The sequence below is a fragment of the Eschrichtius robustus genome, chromosome 13 (genome assembly GCF_028021215.1).
Source record: "Eschrichtius robustus isolate mEscRob2 chromosome 13, mEscRob2.pri, whole genome shotgun sequence".
Classification (NCBI taxonomy): domain Eukaryota; kingdom Metazoa; phylum Chordata; class Mammalia; order Artiodactyla; family Eschrichtiidae; genus Eschrichtius; species Eschrichtius robustus.
Genome location: NC_090836.1, coordinates 102,572,473 through 102,585,190, shown reverse-complemented (window position 1 = coordinate 102,585,190; position 12,718 = coordinate 102,572,473). Strand labels below are relative to the sequence as shown.

Genomic DNA, 12,718 nt, shown 5'->3' with positions numbered 1-12,718 from the left:
TAACTGGTATTACTGACGACTGCAGGGTCCTCCTAGCGCCATCTCCCTCCTAGCCTGTGCCCAGCAGCCCGGTGTATGATTCCACCTCCCACTCCTGTGCAAGGACCTACTTCCATAAATGGGTCTCCCACTAGACTGTGAGAGATCCTAGCCCAGGGCCTGGCACAGCGTCCAGGATTTGAAGACCACTCAATGTGCACGGAATGAACTGACATCACCTCCCATCACTCACTTTATCTCCCTGCCCAACTGTAGGAGGATTAACAATCTACACAGTGTGTCACTCATCCAGGGCCCTCCCCGAAGCGTGGCTTCTTCAGCCTGGGCAACAACATTCTCAATGGGATTATCCTGGGAAGCAAGAGGGCAGGTGCCCCTCTGCATTCCCCCCATTAAGGGTTGAATTGTGCCCTTCCCGCCGCCCCCAAAAGGTATATTGGATTCCTAACTTCCAGTACCTCAGAATGTGATCTTATAAATAAGGTCATTGTAGATATAGTTTAGGTAAAGTCATTAAGCTGAACCCTAATCAAATATGGCTAGTGTCCTCATGAACAGGGAAAATTGGGACGCAGACACACAGGGTATGAGAATGCCATGTGAAGATGAAGGCATAGATGTGGGTGACGCAGCTACAAGCCAAGGAACACCAAAGGTCATCAGCAAATCTCCAGAAGCTGGGAGACAGGCCAGGAACAGGCTCTCCTGCAAGGCCCTCAGAAGGAACCAGCCCTGTCGACACCTTGGTCTCGGATTCTGGCCTCCAGAGCTGTGAGGAACTGTACATTTCTGTTGTTTAAGCCCCCCAATGTGTGGTACTTTGTTATGATAGTTCCAGGAAACTATACACCCTCAACATGCTTCCCTAAAGGATGTTCAGCTCCAACTGATCCACCTGGGAAAACCCTGCCAATCCTCAGGCTCTGGTTAAACATCAGCCAGTGAAGGGTTTCCAGCAGGGGAGAAAGTGTTTAGAAGAAGAGGGATGTGGGCTAAGCAGCCAGCACTGGTGTATCCAGCTCCACCCTGGCTAATGATGAAGTGCCACCAAGAGCTGCCACTTGTCACTGGCCATATGGATATGGTCCTGCAAGAAGCCTACACGGAGAAGGCAGAGGTAACTGGTCGGGACCCAGTCATCTGGACCTGGGAGCTAGTGACCCCGTTACTGCTGGACATACTCTCCCCCTCCCCCCGTGTAAATTGCCTCCCTTCACCTCCCTACTGGCAAATTCCAAAGCATGGTTCAAGACTCCGCAGACTGCTAGTCGTCCCCCACTCTGTGTTCTTCCATCTTTTATACCATTGTGGAATTATTGCCTGTCACGTGGTTAGCCAGCAAGGCTCCCCAGCCTCCACCGCAGCGAGGCATGGTCACATGACTAAATTCTGACCAATAGGGTGTGAGCAGAGGTGAAATGTACACTTCCGGAGCCAAGGCCTTGCTGCTGTGCGGCGTTCACCCACCCCCTTCCTTCCCGTTTTCTCCTGCCTGCTGGCCTGAATGTGATAGGATGGTGGGAGCTGGAACAGCATTCCGGGACCACAGGATGCGAGATGGCAGAGCAATGAGGGAGCACTGCTCAGCTGGGGCTCTGACGAGAGGAGGAAGTAAACTTGTGCGTTTTTGGCCACTCGTGTTTTGGGTCTTGTTACCAGGAGCCAGGAGAGAGAAGTGGTTGAGAGCCAGACACCCTGGGTTCAACCCCAGGTCCACCACGTCCCGTCAGCGTGACCTTGGGCAAGTCACTTAACGTGTCTATAGCTCAGGCTCTTCACCTGGAGAATGCGAGTAATAAAAATACCCACCCCGGGCTGCTGTGAGAACCAAATTAGTTAATTCCACGTGAAGCGGTTAAAATGATGCCCGTGAGTATTGGCGATTGCACCAGCTGAACCTAGAGTCTAATACGCAGGCTTTCATCCCTGTATCTACAGCACCAGAGCTGCTCTAGAAATAGTCTGAGCTGAGTTGAACAGACACTAATGCTCCTCATAGAAATACAGGAAGGGGTTTAATCAAGTTTTGTCTACGGTGGAAAAGTTAAGTTCAACAGTACTTCTGGACCAAAGAGCGCCTTTTTTTTTTAACAGGTGGGACTCTTCAAGGTTACTGCCCTTTATAGGTAAACGATTCAGAGGGAAAGAAGGTGGCTTTTTCATTATCGACTTCTTGTATTAAATTGTGAGAAATAATCTTCTGTGGGATGATTTGTACAGATTTCCTTCATATATTTTTTCCTGATAATAAAACAAGGAGAAAAAGAAATCAGGAAATGCCTGACTTCCTAAACATTCTACTGTTTAATTGGTGCGTTAACCCCAGGATACAGAGTGCATTCCAGCCCTACGAGCTAAATGGGGAGGAAGGGGGCATTTCGTCACTGCTGATTAGTTTAGGGACCTGCGCACGTGAAATGTGGGGATATCTTAGAATTCCATGATTGTAAAGACATTTGCTCATCCCATTTGATTTCTGTGAGATTCTCTCTTAATTCTCCTTATTTAGGCCCCCAATGATGGACCCACCGATAAACAGACATTGGAAAAAATACTGGTGGATCCCATCCGAGTTCAAGCTTGATGAATAGATAGATAAATAAGTAAATAAATAATGGGTTTTTTTTTTTAGTGACAAATTCACCTACTGATCTGCATTTGACATTTTCTGTAGCTGGAACTCTGAACTACTCCTGGGGCCTGTCTGAAATGAAGAAGAGACTCCAGACTTGTTCTTGGCAGCCCAGGAACCCCTTCCTCTCCCCGGAGAGCCCTCCCTGCAGTGGGCAGCTGGCACTGTCCTCCCCCACTTCTGAGCCACGCAGCCTCCTCCCGGAAGCCCCCCTGGCGCCCTCCCCTGGGACTCCTGGTGCCCTCCGTGTACTCCATCACCAGCACCCATGTCCGAGCCTGCTGGGGTCCGCCAGTGCCCAGGTGAGGACTGTCCAAGGAGGGGTGTTTACAGGTTGAGGGCACAATGGAATCTCAATCCCTGGTCTGTGTGGGGACTGATGGTTTCCTAGCACTTAATTTCTGGCTTCTTAGCTCTGAGTCCTTCTTCCCCTTCTCTTTACCAGGAGGCTATGCTATAGCCCCAACCACTGCTGCTACAGGGCCTCTGGTGAAATATACCCCAAGGGTCCCGAGCCCTTGGGTGGGAAGGATTCAGGGAGGGTGAGCCAGGGGTCCAGGAAAGGACGGTGCCTGCTCTATGGGCCCTGCAGGGCCAGCGCCTACCCCCGCTTTCCCCGAGCCTGATTCCCTCGATGATGCCCCCAATTCCCACCTGCCCCCCTTGACCCTAACCTGATCCCAGCCCCCTCTGCCTGTCCTCCCCACCCGTACCCCCATCTCCCCGCTCCCGCCCAGGCCCCCGCCTGGCACTGACTGTGAAAGCTGCTCCTTGGCCAGGCTGAGGTTGCTGCAGTCCAGGGCCCTGCGCAGGTCATGCCGTTGGCACTGCTGCTGCCGCTCACACAGCAAGGCGGCGCGAGCCCGCTGGACCCTCTGCCGGTCCCAGTGCATGTCTCGCTGGCGCTCTTCCTCCTGGAGCCTCTGGAGAGAGGAGAGGTGACTCACCACCGCCTGTCCCCAGCAGAAGAGCCCCAGGGGATTGTCTCTAGGAGCCGGCCTTTCATTTTACAGATGGAGAAACTGAGGCCCAGAAGGGGGGCAGGTAGGTGAGCAACGTCATGCGGGAAATCAGAGGAGACCCCCCCCGCCCCCGCACCTGCCATCATGCTGGTGGCCCAGCTGATTCCCCCTCTTGGGAGGCCTGGGCTGGCCCTCTGAGCCTGAAGGGACAGCAGAGTCTCGGTTCCAACAGTGGCTCCCAGCCCAGACCTCCGTAAGCAGGGCCCACGGGTGTCAGGTCCTCTGCATCTGGGATGCTACCAGTGGGCAGTGGCACCACCTGGCTGGACACCGGGGTCCTCTGGTCACTTCTAGAATGTGCTGATGCCACAGCCCCACCCCGGGACAATGGCTCAGGATCTTGGGGGTGAATTTCTCTGTGCCCTTTACAGCAGAATGCCTTGAAAGTATTGTCTGCACTTGCTGTCTCCTTCCCCTCCTGCCTGTTCTCTCTCCAGCCCATTAGACGGGCTGCCACCTCTCCACCAAAGAGGTGACTGCCCAGTGCTGGGTCCTGCATCCAGTCGGCAGCCCAGCAGTGGCATTTGACCCAGGGGTTCCCACACTCCCTCTGAATTCACCACGCTTGCATCCCTCCTACCTCTCTGGCTGCTCCTTCTCAGGCCGCTTTGCTCTTTATAAACGATGGGGGTGGGAGGGGAGGGTCCCTCTGTCTACACTCACTCCCTTTGTGATCTCCAGGTTCCCTGCTTTACATACTCTCAGTGCAGTGATGACTTCCTGTTTATGTCTCCAGCCCAGATCTCATTCTGAGCCCCAGACTCTACATCCAGCTGCCTGCTGGGCTTTACTTGGAAGTTGTGTCAGAAAATATAACTTGTCCACCAGTAGCCATTTTTCCTTCTTCCTTAATAAAAGAATCACCAGCACTTCACTGCCTGGAATAAATACTACATTTCTTCTTTATAGTTAGGGGCAACCTAGTGACTGAGTTGTCCAACGAAATGTAAGTGGAAATGTCTTGTGAAACTTCTAGGAAGTGTCGGTAGCGTTCTTCCCCCTTCCTTCTTCCTGCCAGCTGGAATATGCATATGATGACTGGAGCTCAAGCAGCCATCTTGCACTAAGAGGTGGGAACCAGGTGCTGAGGATGGCAGAACTTTAGTCAATGGTCATGGAGCTGCCATACCAGCCCTGGGCTGTTTGCTTAAGGATTTAGTCTACATGCAAGAGATAAAGTTCTATTTTGTTTAAGATGGTGTTATTTGGGATTTTCAGCTGAATCCTAGCAGATATAGATATCTAAAGAACATTGCACACAACATATCCAAAATTGCGCTTGTGATTTCCTTTCTCCCATGAACTTCCCTCCTGGACTTGTTTCTCCCACCATCTTCCCATCTCTGTAAGTGCCAACTCCTTCCTTCTCGTTGCTCAGGCCAGGATGCCTGGAGTAATCCTTAACTCCTCTGTCTCTCATATGCCATGCCAAACCCTTCAACCAATTCTGTTGACTCTAACTTCCAAATACATCCAGAATCCGACCACTTCTCAGCACCCCTGCTGCCAGCGCCCTGGCCTCAGCCAGCACCATCTCTGACCTTGACCATCAGCCTCCCCAGTGATCTCTCTCCTTCCCGCCTTATCCCCCTAAGTCCACCCTCAACACAGCGGCAGGAGGGATCCTGTTAACTGTGAGATCCTGTCTCTCCTCTGCTCAGAACCCGCCAGAGCTCCCCATTTCGGTCACAAAAAAGGCAAAGTCTTCCCCAGTGGCCTGCCAGGCCCTCAACCCTCTGCCTCTTGGACCTCATCCCACCCTCTCCCCTCCCTCCACTCCAGCCACCAGATGCCTCCCTTCTCTGAACAGGTCAAGATGGCCCTTCCTCAAGGCCTTTGCCCTTGCTCTTCACCCTGCCTGATCGTCCTTTCCCCAGACACGTGCAAGGTCCCTCCCCACCTTCAGCCCTTTGTTCCAGAGCCATTGGTCCCCTGATGACCCTCTCGCGCCCAGCAATCTCAGCCCCTTCCCCAGCCTCCTCCCCTCCCTAGCGCTTGTCCTCCTCTCACTAGAACACAGACTCCTTGAGGGCAGCTTCTAGGGCCGAGCGTGACAGTGGCTATAACTAGATGCTTGAGGAAGGTGGCAGGGAGCACAGGGCCCCATCTGCAGGCTCGGGGGGTGGGGGGGTGGGGGCACAGGCACCAGCTTCTCCTGGACTTGCTGTTTCTGAGCCAGGCGGATGAACTCCAGCTGCTCCCGGCTCATGCCCTTCCAGCGGTCGGGGACCACGCGATGGGGCCCGAAGGAGCTGGCTGCCTGCTGGGGGTTCTCCGAGAGCAGGTCCCCATGCAGCAGGTGGGAGATCTCGGCCAGGCTGTCCTCTTGGTCTTGTTTTTTCTCTTGAATTTTCTTTTCTGCTGACTCCAAGGCCTGAGCAGGGCAAGATATTAAGGGAGATGCCCTGAGTGACCCCGGGGGGACTGAGGCATAGGCTGGCAAGTCTCACTGGGGGCCCTTGAAGGAAGAATGTGCTAAAGGGCACCGGGGATGGGGGGAGGTGTAGACTCGTCAGGCATGGATGTGGGGAGGCCCTCAGACCCCCAGCTGCCTGGGAGATGCTGGACGAGTGGGCTGGGCTCGGGGAATCACTGCCTGTTGGTCGCGCACATAATTGCTGCACGTCTTTGTTTGCAGTGATTTGCCAAAGCAGGGAGCTGCCTCCCCCTGTTAGGCTGCCATCTCCCCTCGGCTTGGCCTCACCCACCCCAAGACAGGGCTGTGTACCCCTCCGTGTGGTCCTGGTCACCCTTGGACGGCGGTGGGCCACAAAGAACAGCCAACCAAGTGATTCACAGCAGTGGTGATTTCTAAAAGGTGCTCCCACTGCCCGGCAACCTCAGCCCCAGGGACAAATAAATTCCTGGCCAAATCCCCATTCACGTAAGGATGATGGGTGGAGGGAACGGGCCCTGGCTGTGTGACCTGGAGCAAGTCACCTGCCCTCTCTGGGCTGCAGTTATTTCTCCGTCAAGTCAAGAGACAGATTAAGAGACATTTGTCAGTATTACCAGTTCTCTTTAGTAATGAATGGACAGGGCACTTTTTGAGGTGCCCACACACAGCAGGTGCTCACAAGGAGGCCAGCTCAACTACGTTACATAAGCCCACGCTTTGCGGCTGGACAGGCTGGGATTTGAATACTGGAATCGCGGTATTTGGAAGTCCAGTATTTGAATCTGCCAAAGCAAATCAGATTAGTACTTAGGCATCCCAAAGAAAGTCAGTTCCCCACTCTGAGCCCGTTTCTTTATCAATTAAATTGGGTTAATCGTGCCCCTCTGAAAGGGTTGTTGAACACAGTGACTAATAAGAGCAGCTGATTGTTGCAGGGATTAAAAAGAACTGCTATCATTGATGAGTCAAGGAGGCTGGGGCATGCCGGGGAGGTGGCTGTGTGTTTGTCTTCCCCTCCAGACAGAGCCTGGGGTATACACCTGCTTCTTGTTGAATTCTTTCACAGCTGCACAAACCGCCTTTCTGGTGGTGCTTTCCAGATTCTGTAAATGCTTGGCTGTTTCGTCAAACTGCAGCCTTGTCTTCAGGTAGAGATCCTCTGAAAGGAAGCAAAACGCAATCAAACCTTGCGTGCCTGCCCGGAGATCCTTCCGAGATGTGCAGAGCACCCTGCGGAGTATCTGTTTCTCATCACGGCCCCATCCAAAGAAAGGGGGTGCGTCGGAAGGCTGTGGGAGATTGACACGAGTCAATTCAAGTAAAGCTCTTAGATGGGTGCCTGGCAGTGTTAGCAATCACCACTGTGGCCTGGTAATGTCTGCTATGGATTGGTAATGTCTGCCGTGGAACCAGTGGAGAGGGGTTTAGAGGGCAGCATAGCAGGAGGTAAGGTCAGACTTGTTGGTCCTTGAAATAAATTTGGCTTTTATTGAGTAAACTGAGAAGCTATTGGTTTTGAGCAAAGGATCCAGCTTAACTTTTAACGGGATCATTCTGGCTGCTGGGTTGAGAAAAGACTATGGGGAGACAAGGGCAGAAGCAGGGAGACCAGTTAGAGGTTATTGCAATGATCCAGTTGGGAGATGCTGGCTGCTTAGTCCAGAGTGGTAGTGGAGGACATGGTGAAGGTGGTTGGAATTTGGGATGACTTGCTGCTGGACTGCGTGTGGCATTTGAGGGAAAGGAAGGAGTCAAGATGACTTGGGTTTGGGCCTGGGCAACTAGAGGAACAGAGCTCCCATTGATGGAGGTGGATGGTCAGGTTCAGGGGATGATCATATTTTCTTACTGGACACGAACTGATATAGGCTGGACCTATGTCTTGGCCCACACACTGAGGGCCGGGACCGATGCTGAGTTACCCTGGACTCCAGCATCCCACTGGGGCCCGGACAGAGCACAAGCTCAGAAGGTGTTTCCTGCATGACAGGCATGTGGCTGAAGATATTTAAATCCTGGAACCCGGGTTCTCATGTCTCTTTTTTTGGCCACGTGGCCAAAGCAGCATATTAGTGAGACTTAAAAGACAAAATGAAACAAGAAAAAAAAAGGGGGGGGGATTGATTTGTTGAAGAAAGTATTGAGACCCATCTGTCTTTTTTGTTCCATTACCTGCACATTTTTGGTTGGCACGGGCGATCTTCCATTCCCTTTGCTGTTGCAAGGACCATTCCCTGTTTTGTTCCTCTTGGAATTTCTTCCTCTGATAGAAGTTTAAATCCTCTCCCATGAATTTTTGCATTCCTGATATTGTATTCCGAGCATCGTTATCTGACTGCCGGGCTGGAAGATCTTTCTTAAGGGCTAGGGGGTCGGAGAGGTCAAATTCACGGTGAGTTTCTGGCTTCTGAAAGCTCTGTTGGAAATCATTGATAGCTTTACAGAGATTTTTCCTATCTCTCCTTTCCCGGTTTTCTGATATGCATGTGATCTTGTCATTTTGCCTCATTTCAGCAGCTAGAAGAGATACAGCATATTCATCAGCTTAAGATTCAGAGGAAAGACATAAATTTGAATCTGAGGCAGGAGATAGATGGGCCCCAAGCTAGGCATTTACAACTGCCCTCCCGTGTACATTTCATGGAGCAGGAAAAAGTGGGCTTCGGGCCAGACACTTACAACTAGTCTCCTGTTTGCATTAGGACATAGATGGGCTCCAGGTTAGACATTTAAAATCAGCCTCCTGTTTGCGCTCCGAAATGGAAGTAACAACAGAAACAAGGTAAATAGCCAGGCTTTGTCTCCTGAGGATGCCTGAAGATAACAGTCGTGGCAGGAACAGAGAGGGGCTAACCTTTGTTTGGGTAAAGGATCAAGAGGTCACATATTTCCCATCCTTGGGGCAAGGGAGACATTGCACATGCGCAGAAAGGCTCCTTGGGGGTCAAAAAGGAGGGGGCACCACCCCATAATAGGTGATGCTAAGGCCGTCCCATAGGCCTCTGGGCTGAAATCCCATCTTGGAAAAAAATTTGCGCACGCATGCTGGGGAGGGGCCTAGGGCAGGTCACGTGTGGAAAAAGAAGCCAGGTAATTGGCCAAAGGTAAACAGAGTCCCGGAAGAACTGCCCTATATGAATGACTTCACCGCCTCTTTACTGGGCTCCTCCTCATTAGGGGGGACGCCCACACCCTTTCTCTCCCCGTGTGCATCTCTGCCCTGCTTCTGTCTTAAGTAAGCAAACTGTTTCTCTGTGTGCTCTCCCACTTGTTGTGCTGTGTCTCTAATAATAAACATTGTACCTGTTTTTACAGTTTTTGCCTCCGTGAGAAATGAATTTTTCACCGGGGTCAAGAGCCAGGGGGTGTGGTGGCTGGGATTCCTGGTTTTCATCCAAGCTCCCCAGGTTCAATTCCTGGGCAGGGAATTAAGATCTTGCTTCACGCCACCACTTAGTGCTGCCTCTCCAAGATCAAATCCACTTAAAAAATGATTTTTAGTGATTCTAAAGTAATCCAACCTTCCAAAAAGTTAACACAACCATTAAAGGATTAGTATTCTGAATATTTAAAAAGCACCTACAAATCAACTTAAAAAAAAAAAATAACCTAACCAAAAAGGGGGCCAAGGAGAGGAAAAGGCAAATCAATATAAAGAAACCTGAATGATCAATAAACTTGTGAAAAGATCATCAACCTTACAAGATGGGAAACATCCAATGAAATGGAGAAACATTTCAAATGCGAATAATAGCAGGTATTAGTAAGGATGTGGGGAAACAAAGATTTCTCGTTTACTGCTTGTGGGAGTGTAACTTTTATAACTTTGGAAAGCCATTTGCCAACATCCCGTAAAACTGAAAACATGCACATACTATGACCTATCAATTTCATTTCTAGGTACACCAGGGACATGAACATTGGGACATAATGCAGGACAGTCATTAACGTTGTTTGCAATTATTTTAAAAAACTGGAAAAAATCTAAATCAGCCACCAGTAGAGGAATAAAAAAATTGTGGTTAAAATTCATATGACAAAACATCATAAAGCAATTAAAATGAATATTCTGTACGTAGATCACCTATAAATTCCAAAAATAGATTGGTGAATTTTTTAAATGTTGCAAAAGGATACATTCAATATAACATCATTTATGTAAAATTTTAAAACACACACACAAATTTTATATTGTCATGGATGTACATACCTAAATAGTACAAGTACAAAAACATGCATGGGAATGATCACACCTCTGAGAAGGGAGGAAGAGGAAAATGGTAAGGTGGGGGAGAGCTTTAGCTATGTCTGTATAACATTTAATTTTCAAAAAGCATTTCTTAAGATATCTAAAGCCGGTTTGGCAAAATGTTCATATCTAGTCTGGTGGTGGGTATGTATATGTCTGTCACGTCGTTTTTGTACGTTTGAATTACTTTTTAAAAAAAATTTTACTGAAGTACAGTTGTTTTTTTTTTTAAACATCTTTCTACTATTTTTTTTAAAATTTAATTTTATTTATTTATTTATGGCTGTGTTGGGTCTTCGTTTCTGTGCGAGGGCTTTCTCTAGTTGCGGCAAGTGGGGGCCACTCCTCATCGCAGTGCGCGGGCCTCTCACTATCGCGGCCTCTCTTGTTGCGGAGCACAGGCTCCAGACGCGCAGGCTCAGCAATTGTGGCTCACCGGCCTAGTCGCTCCGCGGCATGTGGGGTCTTCCCAGACCAGGGCTCGAACCCGTGTCCCCTGCATTGGTAGGCAGATTCTCAACCACTGCGCCACCAGGGAAGCCCGAAGTATAGTTGACTTACAATGTTGTGTTAGTTTCTGCTGTACAGCAAAGTGATTGATTCAGTTATACATACATATATTCTTTTTCATATTCTTTTCCATTATGGTTTAACACAGGTTTGAATTACTTTAAGCTAGAATTTTAAAAGGTAAAAGGTTTAGAAAATATGAAACAGTATAAAGAAGAAAATCAATTTCACTCATCATGCCATCACTCCAACTTTACCACTGCTGACATTTTGGTATATTTCCTTTCTGTATTTTTCTAAGCATATTTTTATGTATTTTAAAACATATATATTTATATATGTATTTAAACTTAATTGATAACCCACTGTATATACAATTTTGTACCCTGCTTTTTTCTATTTAAAAAATCCTTATAGTGCTTTAAAAGAAATTGCTAGACATGATGGGGGAAAAGGAATACTATTTGAGTATTTGATCTAAGAGCCAGAACACTATTATTTGAACCATATCTGGTTCTGAGTCAGCTCAGGGGTATGAGCTCAGGCTACTGTAAACAGCTGTCCCCGGTAGAAGGTCTTGAACTTTTTGGCAGAAAATGTGTGTGTTTAAAGATTTTCATACCCAGTTTTTTAAGAAAACAGAGAAAAACATACATTTATCCTCACAATTTATTTCCTACAGCTCACATAGAATTCAATAGCTGTTTTTTTTTTAAGTGAGGAAGCATCAGTGCATTAAGTTAATTGAGCACAAGAAATTGTGAAGTTTTAAAAGGAGGAAGAGCATGAAAATTGCAACTTTTTACATATGTGAGGAAATGTGAACTGGGGTCTAAAGGCACACAGCCCTGAACCGCTAGATGGCCATTCAGGGAATGCTCACCAAAGGTTTCCTGTCTAGCTTTTTCAGTTGCTTCTTTTATCTTCTGGTCACAAACCTGAACATCCCAGGCTTCTGTGTCTCCCTGGGAAAGGAAAACAAAGGGAATTAGAGCCAGATAATTTGATTCAGTTGATAACAGTCCTACTGTAAGCCAAATCTTGTCATACCCGGATGCTTTTGCTTATAGCTGGTTCTTCAGCCTGTCTTAAATTTCCCCAGAGCTTCCTTCTCCTCTTTTCAGTCAATAGATCCTCATCCTCAGAACACTGCTTAGGCATCACCTCCTCTGGGGAGTCCTCTCTGATTTCCTCTCCCAGCCCCAGTTGGTGCTCCCTGGCAGCCTTTGATCGCCTCCCTCACAGCACTGACTCCACTGCATTATAATGTGACCATTTTAAATGCCTGCCTCCTCCACTCTGGGCTATGAACTCCTCAAGGTCAAGTATTGCCTTGTTCCTCGTCTCCTGGGCCCAGCTCAGGCTTGCCACAAAATAGGAACTCCACTGGCATTTGTCAAATGAACGGACTGGAGGGAATTCCTGGCAATGTAGAAAATCCGGCTCAGAGAGAGGAGAATCGCGTTCCAGTCTCTGGCCATTAACTCCAGGCATGCTCTCTCCCCACTGCAGGAGTCAATTTGCCTGTCTGGCAAGGGACAGGGGGCATTATTTGGTCTGTTAAGGTCTCTCCCATCCTCAGCGAAGTCAATACATGGAACAAATCTTCCCGGCAAAGCCTGGAGCCGTCTGCAGCGGTGCCTGGATCAAAACTTTCATTCCAAGGGTTCATCTCCTCTTGTTTCCCGCCGCCCGCCTCACTCGCCCCCAGCCGCTCCTCCACATTCCCTCCTGGCCCCTTTCCCTTCCGGGCTGGAGGATCTCACCCCGATGATCCTGTTCCTGGCATTGAAGATCCGTTTCTGCCTGCGCAGCTCCGCATATCTCCTTTTGGCCAGGCCGAAGCCCTCCTCCAGGTCCTTGGGCTGCGCTACCTCCATGACTGCGAATCGCCAAGAAATTCTAAG

At 49.2% G+C, this 12,718-nt stretch overlaps 1 protein-coding gene across 1 annotated transcript; it reads right to left on the bottom strand.

The window, feature by feature from the left end:
• Positions 1 to 2,162: 2,162 nt before the first annotated feature.
• RIBC2 (RIB43A domain with coiled-coils 2) lies at positions 2,163 to 12,691 on the bottom strand. Its single transcript, XM_068561720.1, has 7 exons — positions 12,578 to 12,691; positions 11,695 to 11,776; positions 8,225 to 8,569; positions 7,093 to 7,211; positions 5,801 to 6,028; positions 3,389 to 3,555; positions 2,163 to 2,241 (listed from the first exon to the last, which is right to left on the bottom strand). Exons 1-7 carry the CDS (start codon positions 12,689 to 12,691, stop codon positions 2,163 to 2,165), a joined length of 1,134 nt encoding a protein of 377 aa, XP_068417821.1.
• Positions 12,692 to 12,718: the final 27 nt, after the last annotated feature.